Source organism: Podarcis cretensis (genome assembly GCF_951804945.1).
Source record: "Podarcis cretensis genome assembly, chromosome: 5".
Lineage (NCBI taxonomy): Eukaryota > Metazoa > Chordata > Lepidosauria > Squamata > Lacertidae > Podarcis > Podarcis cretensis.
In genome coordinates, this window is record NC_137174.1 from 51,894,014 (window position 1) to 51,909,349 (window position 15,336).

General features: G+C 39.1%; 1 protein-coding gene across 3 annotated transcripts in view; it reads right to left on the reverse strand.

Moving 5' to 3' along the window:
- Positions 1-13,153, reverse strand: part of HABP2 (hyaluronan binding protein 2) — a 40,719-nt gene extending 27,566 nt beyond the window's left edge. For all 3 annotated transcript variants that reach the window (XM_079976025.1, XM_079976023.1, XM_079976024.1), the window contains exons 1-2: positions 13,027-13,153; positions 7,059-7,092 (exon numbers count right to left, since the gene is read on the reverse strand). In XM_079976025.1, coding sequence (XP_079832151.1) covers positions 7,059-7,092; positions 13,027-13,095 — 103 coding nt within the window. In that variant the 5' untranslated portion in view covers positions 13,096-13,153. The remainder of the gene's footprint in view (positions 1-7,058; positions 7,093-13,026) is intronic.
- Between the last annotated feature and the right edge of the window lie 2,183 nt (positions 13,154-15,336).

Here is a 15,336-nt window from a genome sequence, read left to right on the forward strand (position 1 = left end):
ATTTTTATTTAAAATGGCATTTCAACAAAGAATGTGACATTTTGAAACCTCCATTTAAACAGCAATCTTATCCTAAATATTTATATCTGTATATTTTTTAGTCTGCCTAGCACATGGCTGAAGAACACAGTTCCATCATAGGATGCAGTTCATATTCCATCCCAGTCTATGACAAAGTTTCTATTGGTTTTAGCACTTACATTGCAACTTTTAATGCTCATTTATTTTCTTTACCTGCATTGTCCAGCCAGCTTATTTTTATCCCCCTCATAAGTCGAGACTACTCGCACACTCCTGCAAGGTCACCTGCAACTTTGCTAATGGTCTTTGGGCCAGGAGAAAGTATATAGACTGCTTTAGGGTCCCAATCCCACTCAGGGACTGCCGAAATCACACTACTAGAATACAAGTAGTACGATAAAGTACAGATAATTATTCCAGTCTTCGTAGCCGCATAAGAGAAGGGACATATTCACGAACAAAGGGAACAAGTGGGAGATTCTCCTTAGCTTTGATCATGGTGCCACATTTCCAATGCACAGAAACAGATCTTTGTTCATAGCCATGGCTCTCAGGATACCCATTGACAAATAGCTTTCAGAACAGCAAAGTGAAGATGGGACGGCAGTTCTTTCCATAGACTTTTCACAGAAGTAGTTGATTAAGACGGGTCATCCGCTCTTTCCGGCAGGTGTCACTGCAGTTTGTTGGAACCACCGGTGAGTTTCAAAGAGCAGGTATGGTAATGAGGAGAGCGAAAAAGCATACAGGGACACTTTTAAAAGCTCTCCCCTAGGGCTGGGCCGATGGCCTGGTGGATAGCGCTTTGCCTTGAACTGATTATCAACGGTATTATCTTAGTTTTCTCAACTCATTCATTCTGTTGCAGCCTTTATCTTTATTCTTCCTTTGCTTCTGATGAAAAAAAAATACTTTTTGTACAATGGATGCTTTATATTTCATATTAAAATAGTACTTTCTTTTTTTCTATGTGCCAACCCTGGTATCTTGACGGCAAAAAAAAAAAAAAAAAGTTTCACCTCATTTATCGTTATGTCAAGTCAAGACTTCTTTTCTTCGCTCATTATTTCACAAGAGTTGAGTCTTTGCAATATGAAAGTGCTGCAGGAGTGCACGCCGGGCGGAGGAATAAGGATCTCATTCCAAGATAAGGCCATTGTCTTCACTGAGCAAATAAACTTTAATGTGATACAATAGAAAAGCAGAGGAAACCAAAGGGAGACTTCAAGCTGACATCGCGTGGGAGGATTTTCAAGAACTTAGATTTTCCTCTGTTTATTTATTAAACTTCATCTAAGTGAAGGTGCGTTTGGCTCCACATGTACTTTTAACATCTGCATGTCATCCAGACATTCTACAGTACAGATGAAACAAACAGGACTTTTCCCCTTTTCTGAACAAAGGATCCATTTTTGGATCCTTTGAGGCCATCTTGATAGTTTCTCCCCCCTTGAGGACTTCTCCTTGATTATTATTATTTTTTGTCTAACTTGCGTTTCTTAGTTCCTGATGAAATGTTGGGTGACATCATTTGAGCCAGCTGCATGATAGCACCTGCCATTCAGAACTTCTATTTCAGTATGTTTCACACAGTTGTTGGTCTTTCTTTGTTCCTCTTTCTGTGAACATTTCTATTTGGATCATTTTGTTCAGTAATTGCTAATGAAAATTCAACCCACAAAGCTGGCAGAAGCAGACAGAAGTTTATATCTGGGTTCAGACCATTTCAGTCAGCTAATTTTGACAGGAACAATCTGCTGTGTCTGCTTAATCTAGTTCTAAATCTATGATTACACACATAGAGAAGTCATTAATCATTCCAATAGGAAGCCTATGAATAGATATCATGAACAAACATTAGAAATGGATAGCATGCACTTATAAGATAATATACGTAACTTGCCAATATAGGTGTGAGGTTTACTGTTTTTGAAAGGGACAAGTGAAGCCCCTTCGGACATTGGTAGTAACTGACTCCCAGATATGGACTTTAATCTTCAACAATGACACAAAGGTAACATTGTGAGTCAATATTTGAGACTCCCAATGAGTTTTGAATAAAAATCCTTCTTCAGGGTTGATAATTATCATCAAAACAAATCTTCTCTTTGAGCAGGTAAATTTCAATGAATGTCATTTTTGATTCATTCATTTTTGATACACCCTCCTACATTATTTCAGACATTAAAAAACTACATAAGTAGGGCTCCAGGCTTTCTGCTCCAAGCCCTACAGTTTTCTTCTTCTTCTGCTTAACTGTGAATTTTGAAGTGAAAGTAGTTAAGTGGCCATACCATTTGTTTGCTAGCCTGGATGTGGCCTGATAATCTATTTTAGGTTATAGAATGGCCACTGAACACTTCACCTGATGGGACTGGAGGTTCCCACTTTTTACAGAGTCATGCGCTCAGACTGAGGTTACTCCTGAGGCATATCTCAGACATTTGTCAGCTTCCAGTGCTCCTCTCTTTAACTTTATATGGTAAAAATGTACAGAGAATAATATAATCTTTAGCAAGGGAGGTAATACCTTGCCTCCTCCCCACCCAGCAATTTTCTTGGAAGTAGGTGGTCCTATACCTAATCCTCTTACAGTCAGCAATGTTTCAAAACATTTAGGTTCACTGGGTGAGTTTGAACTTGCAGAATGACACCAGTAGTCTATGGTATATGAGTCCAGGGATCCTGTATACTAATAGGAAACATGTTCTTTAAGTGTGGATCCCTACATAGCCAAAACAGCAGTAGACGTACAAAAGAGAGAGGCACCCACAGGCTTGGGGGAACACTAAAGGTTGCAGATGTACAAAAAGCATTTAGAAAAGTTATGTCAGGATAGATTCCCAAAGCGGCCCAGTGAAAAATGAGCATGTTGAGTGGATACAGAATGCTGGCTGACTGGTGGGGTGGGTGGAGAAAATGGAGGACGGAAAATGAAATTGAGTATCCTGCAAACGAGCGTGTCTGGCACCCTGAATAGGAGCACTTTGATATGTTAATATTTTCAACAAGTCCCTCTTGTGTATTTTAATTGCTAATCTTTAGAGAGATAGGAAAAGCTGAAATAGAGCAGACCTCATAAAAAAACACAAAAAAGTTTTAAAATACTTCTGTCTCTATGTCTAGCTCTACATAGTGATGGCACTATGCTGAGCTGATTCTAAAACATAAAAATTGATAGGATTCAGATATACACATGACAGAACAACAGTTCTCCAGAGATGGGGTGAAATACAACATTTTCATGGGGAAGAAGATTCCTTTTTCACATTGTTCCTAGGAAATGTAAGGATTAGCTTCTAACCCAAGTCACTTCAAGGAGCCTGAACTAATTTAAAATGCCAATTTAGGAGCAGCCAATCTCACCAGACTTCCACAGTCAGGTAGAAAATAAAAATACTATCTTTAAAGCTAGAAATTCATTTAAGGTGTTAATAATGGGTATAACTTTATAAGATTAAAAACACAATACTTGCCTAATTTACCACTTTACTATCGAAGGTACAAATGGGTATTAAGATAAGGGAAGAGTATATATCTGGGCAAACAATGTCCATTTGCATTTAACAAGCAAAATTTTTGTTCAAATTGTCCGGAATCAATTCAGAAGCCAGCTGTATCAGTTGCACATCTCTAATAAGCATGATGAACCTATGAATTTATTGTGAAATATAGGTACATTATTATGGCAACTGTTTACACATGGCAGTATCACATGAAAGTCACTGGTTCTGTGTGGCATCCACTAATGTGCTCACAAATGATTTCACCACGGCAGTTAAACTTTCCTCTTGGAACATTTTCATTGGTATGGCAAGAAAAAACTCCTTCCCTTATCCATTTGATGAGCTTCTGAACAAAACTGCCTTGCTTTGTGATATCAGGCACCATACACAGTGGTACCTCAGTTTTCCAGCGTCTCGGAAGTATAATGTTTTGGTTTTCACTGAAATCCCGGAAGTGAATGATTCCATTTTCGAACCCGCCTCAGAAGTCGAACGGCTTCCGAGGCATGTTTCTCAATTTTCTCAGTTGCACTTGCTGACCGCCCATTGTGCTTTGGTTGTCAAATGTTTCAGAAGTCGAATGGTCTTCTGGAGCGGATTACGTTTGACAACCAAGGCACCACTGTAGAATGACTACAGTAGCTTCCACATGACAGCCATAAAATGTAAACCAGCCCTGAGTCAAACTGCAGAAGGATTAGGTTTCAATAAGGATTCTTTTGGACAGGAAGAACTTGAATGTGTGAATCATATAGTTACCCAAGATGACGACGTTCCCTCATGTTTTTAGCATAAAGTGATTGGGGGAAATTGCAACCTGTTTTTTAAGCTATACAAAGGTAGGTCCTGCTTAGTAGTTTTACCTCAGGCAGTAGCGATAAATATGAATCAATAGACAGCATGGTGGAATGCTGACACTCACCTGACCTTTGGTTTACTGCACCACTGCTACTTCCTGGGAGGTTTAGGAGGAGGAGTGAGAGGGCAGTGAGGTCAGTATATAATGGCAGGAACACCAGATTGGCTCAACTGGTGCCCCTGTTTCTGTCTCCCCCTCTCCCTCTACCTTCTGGTATGCAGCAGCAAAACAGTGGTATCCCACCATATTGTCTGCTAATGATAGGAAGACTGTTCCTTCTTCATAGTTGTCTTCTCCTTCCCCTTTACAGGGACATCTCCTTATATTTTACCTCTTTCAAATGACCTTGAGAATGTCTCAGTGTAGTATCATATGCACACTACTTAATAGCATTTCACTCCAGTTCTGACCATGTCTATTCAAATGTAAATCTAATTTTTCAAAATGGATTTACTCCACAGTGTGTGCAGGATTGCACCTCAGTTCCTTGGTTTTTCCCTTTGGCATAAATTCTGTTGCCAAGCTAGGGTTTTATTGCGAAAAATAAAAATCCTCTTTTTACTGTAAGGTGAAATTGACCTTCACACATGAAGGCAAATTGGAATACATCCCATGAAACATTTTTTATTACTCCTCTACACTAGTTCCTCAGTACTAAATAACTTTGTGGATCTAATATCTTTTATTTAAGAAGTGTGTCTGTTCCATTCATTTAAATTATTCATAACAAGCCATTGGTTTTGTAAAGTAAAAGCAACATTGTTTTTTTAAAAAAATATCTAAGCACATAATTAACACTCAAATTCTGATACATTGGCTTATTTTAACATATTACAGAATCACAGCCTTCATTCTCTGTAAATGCAGAAAAATCTTAACACACTTAAAGATGCAGTGATTTGACATTTGTCACTGAAATGTGACTATTACACAAAATTAAATGAGACATCCTACATGTATTTTCAAAGCATAACTTTCTTCTGTGTAGTACAAAAAAGACCCTCCTCTCTGTTACTGTAGTTGATAGGCAGAGATTGACTTTAAAAGCTTGAAATTAGCTTTGAGGACTTGGACGATCTTTTAAACTGCTTATACTTTCATCTGCATTTTTGTATGTTGTTTGAGCTGTGAATCAATTAGTGAATTTCTGATCAATACTCTCTGATTCATTCATTTATACAAACCCTGTTCCAGAGAAAAGAACCACTCTACCATAGAGAACTGCTGTTATATCTCTGAAGCATCTCAATGAAGCCTGTGCCACCTTGGAGTTCCTTTATTTACTAAGTCTTCATGAAAATTCACCAGCTTTTTAGCACAAATTTATCCTGATAGACCCATTTTTGCAAAGCAATGTCCCCCCAATACAATGCATTTGTGTATATTATTTTCACTAATATATGCTTTTTGATGCTTATTTTACCCTACTGTTTGCATTTTTGCACACATTATTTGATTGGACAACTGCATTGCAAAATTCGGAGTGTGAATTTTGAAGGATTTCAGTTATTATACTGTTTTGAATTAATTAGGTTTGCCTTTAAATAGTAACTGAGTAGAATTTCTTCTCCATCCCTAGTCCAAGAAGTTGGACTGTTTATTTCTAAGGTTAGTAAAGGTCTCCAGCTGTACAAAGTTGTACCATTTTGTATATAATATAGTTTTCAAAAAGTACAAGATGACAAATAGAAAATGATGGCCCAACCTTATATTTTAATGTGTCATTCCAAAATAATGTAAAGATTGATGCTTTTTGTATAAACATATTTTTCATAGTATGTGAAGGGCGCCTCAGAGAAGTATTACATAGTTTTTGACATAAATTTATTCCAAACTCTGTTAACTTTAATACAGGAAGTAAAGCAGATCCCTTTCCATAACATGTAATAAACATTTTATCTCCTATTAATTCATTACTGCTTTTGCGTCAGACTTACCAACCACCAGAATATAATGTTCAGTATTCTCCAATACATGTCTACTCAGAAGTATGCCGTATTGAACTCGATGGGACTGACTTCCGAGTAGACATTTATTTACAGTACTTATTTATTCCCATTTAGGAATCATTTCCTGTGAAACATCTCAAAGTAATTGAACAATAGAAACATCAGTAATAGAAATATATGTAAAACAATTTGATATATAAAAAACAAATTCAAACAATTTCCTATAAAGACAATTTCAAACCCAATAGGTTATATTCAGTGCTGTTGTTCTGCTAGTGCAGCAGATTTCTGTCTGTGAAACCAAATTTTCCCCTCCTTCCTTCCCCTACAGCGCTTACCGCCCCAACCCCCAAAATCTGTTCCAGAGGATTGGAGGATCCTCCAGAGCAGATTTTGAGGGCACCCAAGAAAGGAGAGAAGGGGAAATCTCCCTGCGTTGCGCTGGATGCAACCCAGAGCAAATACAGCCTAGAATAAAAAAATCTCCACTTAAAAGAGCAGTTGAAAAAGGACATGTATAGGATTGTGCTGTTAATTTTCCACACTGCCAGCAAAAGTTTCAAGTCTTATTCCACCAGAATCAGTGGATTTGCTAAGCTGCTTAAAATCAAACCTCCAATTATGCTTCTTGCTCAGTTAAGTTATAGCCTCCTTAGCTATATGATAGTGCACATGTTCTGAAGTATTTGCCACAAAGGGAAAAGAAGAAGTTATATTGCTTACCAGCTTGCTGGTCAAATGACAGGATATAAGAAAGCTGCAAGAGAAGAAGAAAAATTGGACATGTATAAAGCCAACTAAGTCAGATTTTAGGCACTGCCTGGGAAGTCCTTTTAATAAAGCTGCTCCATTTGGAAATTGGATTATCCTAAACCCTTCCTCGTTACTCAAAGCAAATGCATTTTAACAATGCAGACGGTAATATTGTGCAGTTTTCAAGGACGAAGTTGCACATTTATTTATTTAAAATCGTCTCTATGCAGCTTTCTCTTAACAATTTTAAAAGCAGCTCACAAACTCAACAAATACTTTATGTTTTGTGGAGAATCTCTGCTGGACAATGGATAGATCATTTGAGAGGGGAGAAGAGAGACAGATTTAGATTTCTAGGGCTCTACTTCTCTGAAATGCTTTATAGTCCTTCCCATGAATAGTGAATACTAATAGTGAACTCATTCTTTGAGTGCTGATTAATTCAAAATGACACTATCCACAAACAAGGGGAAAGTATCAGCACTAGACCTGGGGAGAACTGCTTAGCCGGGTATAATAAATACATACACAAATGAAATAAATGCAGTAAATAAATACACAAATGCAATAAATACATACACAAATGCAACTTTAAGGAAAACACCTTAAGGAGGGGAAGAGCCACTGCCAGATAACTACAGTTTCCAGGGGGCCTTAGGAGAAGAAATAACTATTGGACTTGTTTTACTCTGTGTTATAGTAAAGGTAAAGGGACCCCTGACCATTAGGTCCAGTCGTGGCCGACTCTGGGGCTGTGGCACTCATCTCGCTTTATTGGCCAAGGGAGCCGGCATACAGCTTCTCGGTCATGTGGCCAATATGACTAAGCCGCTTCTGGCGAACCAGAGCAGCGCACAGAAACGCTGTTTACCTTCCCGCCGGAGCGGTACCTATTTATCTACTTGCACTATGATGTGCTTTCGAACTGCTAGGTTGGCAGGAGCTGGGGCAGAGCAACAGGAGCTCACCCCGTCGCGGGGATTCAAACCACTGACCTTCTGATCGGCAAGCCCTATAGGCTCTGTGGTTTAGACCACAGCACCGCCCGAGTCCATGTTAAAGCCACCTAGAATTGCGCAAGTTAAGACACCTACCACTTGCTTGCTACTCTTGTATATAAATTCAGCATGCTCCTGAATATATATAACCAGTATTTTACTATTGAACTACAAGCTAGTACACATGCCACCATTTAAAGCTTGCAATCTTTCATTTGCTTGTCCATTTCTTTTTTGCTTGTTATGTTCTACGTAGCCAGAAGAGGGAGGGCTTGTCTTTCAAAGTTTGAAAGGAAACAAAAAATAGGTACTGATACTGTATTTCACAAAACCAATTGTTTCTGCTATCCAGCGTAGCTAGATACTGCATTTTTATTAAGGGACAAACATGCTAAATACCATAATTGTGTATAATCTTGTATAATATACATGCTAATTCTGTAAACAGCTGAGACAACATTCATTCTGAAGTTTGAGAGACTTTCGGGAGCTTTATTTTAATGCACTATTTCAGGAAATCAATGACAAAAACACTTAATTCAAAAATGCAATGAACAACTGTTTTTAGAATCATTTTGAGATTCCTGAGCCTATATTAATATATTGGAATTTTATTTGAAAAATGGTTGCAGTTCAAAATGTCAAAACTTGGAATTATCTTAATTTCACCTGACAACATGCGGGACGTTTTCCAAAGTACAGTGCTGCTCAGGTAAAAAGAAGCCAAAGATTACAGAGAATAATTTGTACCCTAGAGAGTTTGGTGTATTTTTGTTTAAAAGAGCCTGGAGGACGTAGGTAATGAAAAATAACAATACTCCGAGCACCTGGAATTTGGTGCTATTTCATTCATTCATTCAGTATATTTCTATCTTACTCCTCAATTCTAAAAATGTGTAAGGTGGCTAATGGGCCCCCTTAAGCTGGAATGGGTGTGACATAGAGACTCAAGGTGCTCTGACCTCTGTGGCTGCACAAACACCATGCCTCCCCCCCCCAAAAAAAATATATCCTGAGAATTGTAGTTTACAACTCACAGGGGTAGAGTTCTCACTTAAAATACAGTTAAACTACACTTAAACTACAGTTCCCAGGATTCTTGGGCTAGGTGTGCTTTAAATGTGCATTAAATGTACAGTGGATGTACAGCCTTAGAGTGTTGCTTGTCCAGTTAGATTATGGCTATGCTGGTAGAAAATTGGTCTCTTTGCTTGTTTTGGGGTCCTGGTAAATGCTCAAGTTTTCCATGTTCTGGATCAGGCCATAATATACAATGAAAACAGCAAAATTAAGAGTTGTGTGCTGTAACACATTCACCTGTACACGTGCAATCAAATTCCCCTAGTATAGGTCATTTCAGTCTGGAACTACAGTGGTACCTCAGGTTACAGATGCTTTGGGTTACAGACGCTTCAGGTTACAGACTCCGCTAACCCAGAAATAGTACCTCGGGTTAAGAACTTTGCTTCAGGATGAGAACAGAAATTGTGCGGCGGCAGCGGGAGGCACCATTAGCTAAAGTGGTACCTCAGGTTAGAACAGCTTCAGGTTAAGAACGGACCTTCAGAATGAATTAAGTTCTTAACCCGAGGTACCACTGTATAAGAGATGAAACCCGAAAAGTGCTTAAAAGTCTGCCATACAAAGCAAAGAGAAAATGTATTTTCATAGCAACTGAGGAAAAGAAAAATGGAAGTAAGTTTCACCACAAATATTTCCAACCTTTTCATATTTATAAACTGCTTAAATAAAAACAATTCCACAGTGCTGGGGAACAATAAGAGAGAATGGCAAAACTGTAGGTATTTCATCGGAGAACTGCATTACAAAATTCAGAAAAGTGTGATGGTTGGTTGTTGTTCTTTAAAGCCATACAATTACATTCTAAACAGAGTTTCAAAGGATAGTTGTTTTTTCTTCAGGTATTGTTTCAGGGGCTGCAAATTAGGTAAAATCAAAATACAACCAAATTTCACCACCAGTCCCCTTCATGTGAATGAGGCAGATGCTGCAGTAACATTACAGTGTAGCCTAGAGCACCGAAGCACCTTTTTCCTGCTTTGCTCAACAATTTTAAGGCTTAGAGACTTACTTTGATGGTGACAAAGAAGCTGAAGAATCAGAAAATTACATAAAAATATTGTAGAATTCAAAATAGAGCGAAACATTTATTTTTTAAAAAAATATCCTGTAAGTAGTAGCACCTCCAGGTTTAAGGTTCTCTCTCACACCCTATCCCAAAGTCAGACCATTTAATTTCATTTTATGGCAAGAATTTACACCCTTTTGCACCATTTTAGCTGAGCTTGCGTACTTGGTCTCTTTGACAGGGCAGATTCCATTTAGACAGGGACAGCAAAGCCTGTTGGGTTACAGCTCAAGAGGCAGGCCTTCCGATGAGCCTGACACAAGATTTCTGTATCATCAAACCTTTTGCTATCTGTGCTGAGAATGCAGGTTATGCAGCTCGACTTAAAGCTTATGGAAGCCCATTAAGACTCTTTAGCTGTAAGGGAACTCTCATGCTTCAGGGCATATGCTGATTGCCTTCAGGGGTCAGAAAGAATTTTTCCCTCTATAAGAGATCAGTGCAACATTTGCTAATGCATCTAGCTAAGACATTTTGCAATCCTGTAGCTTCAGGCAGACCCAGACCCATCCTGTAAAAAGAGCATATTGGGTTTCCTTGATCAATGAACAATGCTGAATTGGCAACTTGCTTCCCCCCTCTAGAGACTAATAGGTTACAATGCAGCAGAACAGAAGACATTTTCTCGCATGCACAGAACAGATGCCTGGCGATCGTTTTTAAAGAGCAAACTCCTTTTGTAAATGTTTGCAGCCAACTCTTAAGCAGTTCTACTCAGAAGTAAGTTATAAGTTCAGGGCTTAGTTCCTAATAAGTATACATAGTGCCAATTGTGTGCAGGCTAAACATGTGTCTGTCATGTTCGCATAGCAAGTTTTTGTGTGTGTATGTCTATACTTAACAGAAAAGAAAGCATGTAAGGAAAGGAGCAAAACCTGCCTCTTTTTCCTCTGCTGTACCTCATTGCACCAGCTTTTAGGCTTTTTCTACATGCTTGCAACACCACCGCTAGTGTCAGAGCCAAGCTGGTCAAAAGCTGCTTAAAAGCAGAGAAATAAGAGAGGAGATGGTTCTAGATTCTGCTCTCCTCCACAACTGTGCACTTCTTATTGCGTAAAGAGTTAGATTCCCACTGCTGCTTTATATCTGCTACATTCCCCACACATCTGGCTTGGTCCTGAGAAAACTTGACATTGTTAATGCCCTGTGTGTACTATAACCTTTAACCCCAGGACGTAAACCTATGACTTTTCTTGGATTAAATGTTATGAACTGCTGGTACTGTCAAATACATTCAGGCTATATACTTCCTTAATTCAGCAATGGAAACATCAATATTATTTAGTCAGTGACTGCATTCTCTTGGAGGAGTAGTTGGGTGGGCCTGAAACTGGGTGGATCAAATGCAAACACCCTCCTCCCCCCACTCTCCCTATCCCACTACCACCCATTAAGTCAAACACCTATCCTCTCTTTCCCATGCTTTCAGGCACAAACACCCAGAATATATACACACTGTTGAGATTTCCATTCCACCTTAAGGAGCAGACATGGAACTGTTGCGTATCACATGTCTGCTTACATTCCAGCACAGTATGCTGGGAACTTCCGTTGTGTGTATAGCTTTTGCTTCTTTTTCTTTCTCTCTGAGAAGACAAAGAGAGATGACATGTTTCTTTGTCCTGATTTATGATTAATAAATCCGTAGTTGTAGTATGCTTCCACAAGCCTCATGCCTATTCTGTGTGCACAGTTCACTCTGCTGAAATAGTGTGCCCTGGCTTTGAAGCCTGGGTCGCTGATGTACATCTGAGTAGAGGCTGATGGGTCTTTGCAGTGGGACAGCTAGAAGGAGATGACTCAGCTGGGGTTAGCCAGCTGGCCTTGCAACCCTCTGCATGCTGACATACACACACACACACACACACACACAAACAAAACGACCCAATTCATCTATCATCCATTCATTTTCTCTCTCATTCCCCTCCTCTCTTACATGCACCCCTAAGTCAACCTGCCCACACAGTCATTGTTTACTGCCTTCTAGACGGAACGTTCAATGCAACCCTACCCAGAACATGTCACACACATACTCCTAGATCACAAGGTCCCCCAGCACACAATAACAGTTAATATCTGAGTTACATTGGCAACAGATGTTTTCTCACATCTTATTTGGAAAGGGCCTCTATGGCCAAGAATATAGTCAGCTTACAACATATTTGCCATCAAGTGATCACAACACATTCCCGGCAGGATTTATTCCAAGAAGTTCATATTACATTAATTACAATGAAACACCATGTTTTATTAAAAAACAGCATATTCTGCTGTGCTCTTTCTCTGTGATTACTTTGCATTTTAGCAACATTAATTGATTTTCAGTAAGAAAAACCTATATTTCCATGAATGTTGAATTCCAGACAGTGGTTGATCAACTTTTTGGACAGGAGTGAACAAAATTATGTAAGATGCACCTTGTAAAGCATGCAGCAACCTACAATTTGCATAAATTATTGTAGGTGGCATTCACAGACACAGATTTTGTTTTGAGGAAGAAAGAAAAAGAATCATGGAAGAAGCAGGAACAGAAAATGCCAAAGCTGGAAAATGTGTTTACTAATTTTACATTTTTCAAGTGCTGTGTCCCTTTTCCGACCTTTTCCATGTTTCCACTGGATTAGGAACATATTTCCCCAATAATGTTATGATAAATGTTAAATCCGTAAAATTCTACTATGTATCTTCCTTGGTTGCTGATCTAAAGCTCAGCTTTATGAGCAGTCTGATATTCTTCTGACATGAATTCATCAATCCACATTAAATAAGTTCTTTAAATAGATATACTTACACAAACAGTTGCTCTTCCAACAAAGACAATGAGGGGAAGAATCGACAGACAGACAAAAGAGTTAACCATCCTTATTTTCACACAGCTTCCCCCCCTTTTTTGTGAACAAGCTTTTCATTCTTTCCAATTCCCCCCCTGGTAAGTCAATCTAAATAGTTAGAGAACAGGTTTATGCCTTGCAAATTATTAACTACGTTTTCCATTTTGATTATCCTGATCCAAGAAGTACTATTGCTAGAGAGTTTCCCAATCTGAGCTTTCTCTATGGCATATATCAAGGGACAATGCAGCTGTTTATTTATCAACCTTTATTCTTTTTCATCTGGATTTATCACTAGTTTCAGTCATCTGACTCCTACAGTGGGAGATGTAGCAGGTCCATGGTAAGATATAAGAGTTGCTTCAAGTCTTCATTTTTCTTTGGGGAGCTAAATGTCCTTGCTGTCTAAGGTTGTAACCTAACCAAAATTAAGCACATATTTTATTAAGTTATTGTTTTTAAGGCTGCAATCCTACAGCCAGCTGATATAATGAAGAAACATTATTTATTTAATATTTCTATTTATAACTCAACCTTCACAAAATGGCCCCAGGGTGGAGCACATACATCATCAAAACAACCATTAAGACATTATTCCAAAATAAAAAGAAATGGGATAAGTGCAGCTCTGCTGGAAGAGAGGAAAATCCAAGTTTAGGATGACAGCTACACCGCCAGGGTGTCCCCCACCACACCCCAATGCCTGAAAAGAACTCTACAAGTATACATGTCCCTCTGCTGGTGGTGAGCATACTGGGGCATTCCAGGAAAGTGGGTATGTCAGGTGTGGTGGCAGATCCACCGGATCCAACTCCCTTCCCAGTTTTCTGGTATACCCATAAAATTGGCCTAGAACTCATTAACACCCGCCGCCGCCGCCGCCCCAAAGTCAATGGGAATAGAAATTAAAAATCCCATTCGCCCTGCCCTGGCTGCAGCAAGTAGGCAGACTGATAGGCATGGTGATTCTCCACCACAGAATCTCTCTCTGTCTTCTCATCTCTGCCCCTCATTTAAGGTTGCTTTGCCCAGCATTCACAGCCTACCTTTCTGTTTAAACTTTCAAAGCTGCATTGCCATACCTACCAAGGTACCAGGGATGAAACCCCTTTGAACACAATGGGACTTCTGAGTAGATGCATTGAATGATGCACCAGTGAGGTGATGCATTGATGTCCATGGGCAAGACTGAAGCAAAGGAGTTAGCATTGACTGGGCCAGTCCCCAGTTGTTTCAGGCCATCTAAAGCTTAACAAGTCTCTTCTAAACTGCTTTCCAACTGTTGCCCTAGCAATCTCCCCTGCCACTACGGTGTCAAAACGGCTGACAGTGTTGAGGCCACTGGGACAGAGTGGTAGGAAAGCTCTCTTCCAGGGATGTTTGTCCACATTGTCTCAGTGTGAAGAACTAACCCCCCCAAATCAGCTACTGAAGAACTCATATTCCCCAGAATATATTGTGAGAAGCACTGTCAGAGAATGAAGTAATTCTTCTGTAATGTTACGATTCTTGAAGGATCCTGATTCAGGCACCGTCAGAGACAGGACACTGGACCATTATGTCAATCCAGTATGGCTATATTATGTTCTTGTATTAATCCACACAGGTCTTAGCACACATATTCATGTGGAGGTGCTCACTGACAAACAGTGTTTGCAGTCTTACAAAAGTTTCCATAAATAAGGTAACTTTCTCTAGCTAGAAAGACAGGAAGATGAAAGGAATGTAATAAAGCACAGCTTTATGTAATCTGTCCTTGACAAAGATGAGGTGCACTGAATTTTAATAAAGCCCTGATTCATCAAATCTCAAACAGAATTAAAGTGTGGACTGGATCCTAATAACAACATGCTTTAAACCCATGAAAGATAAATTAAAGGATGCAAAACTGCTATTGACAAACATTGATTATATGTACTTTGAAGGACTTTGAAGTTGTGCCAGATGCATCTTGTCAGCCTCCTAAGTTTTCTTTTAAATCTCATTGCGTAAGGCTTTTACTTTTTAATTATTTCCCCCTACAAAGTCTTTGATCAAGTGAAATATAGATCATATTTGGGTGATGCCACTTCCTTTGCTTTCTATTAAGATGTGCCCTTGTGCATCACTTCAGTGACTTCTTTTCAAAAATAATATAGTACACACTAAACATAATGTCGTGCTGATACCAATATAGTTAAAAATCCTGTTTCTTGTATGTGTGGGCCAAACTGGTCACTCTGCACAGATTTGTCTGTACTATACAAGCATTAGGTTGGGCAAATGTATCA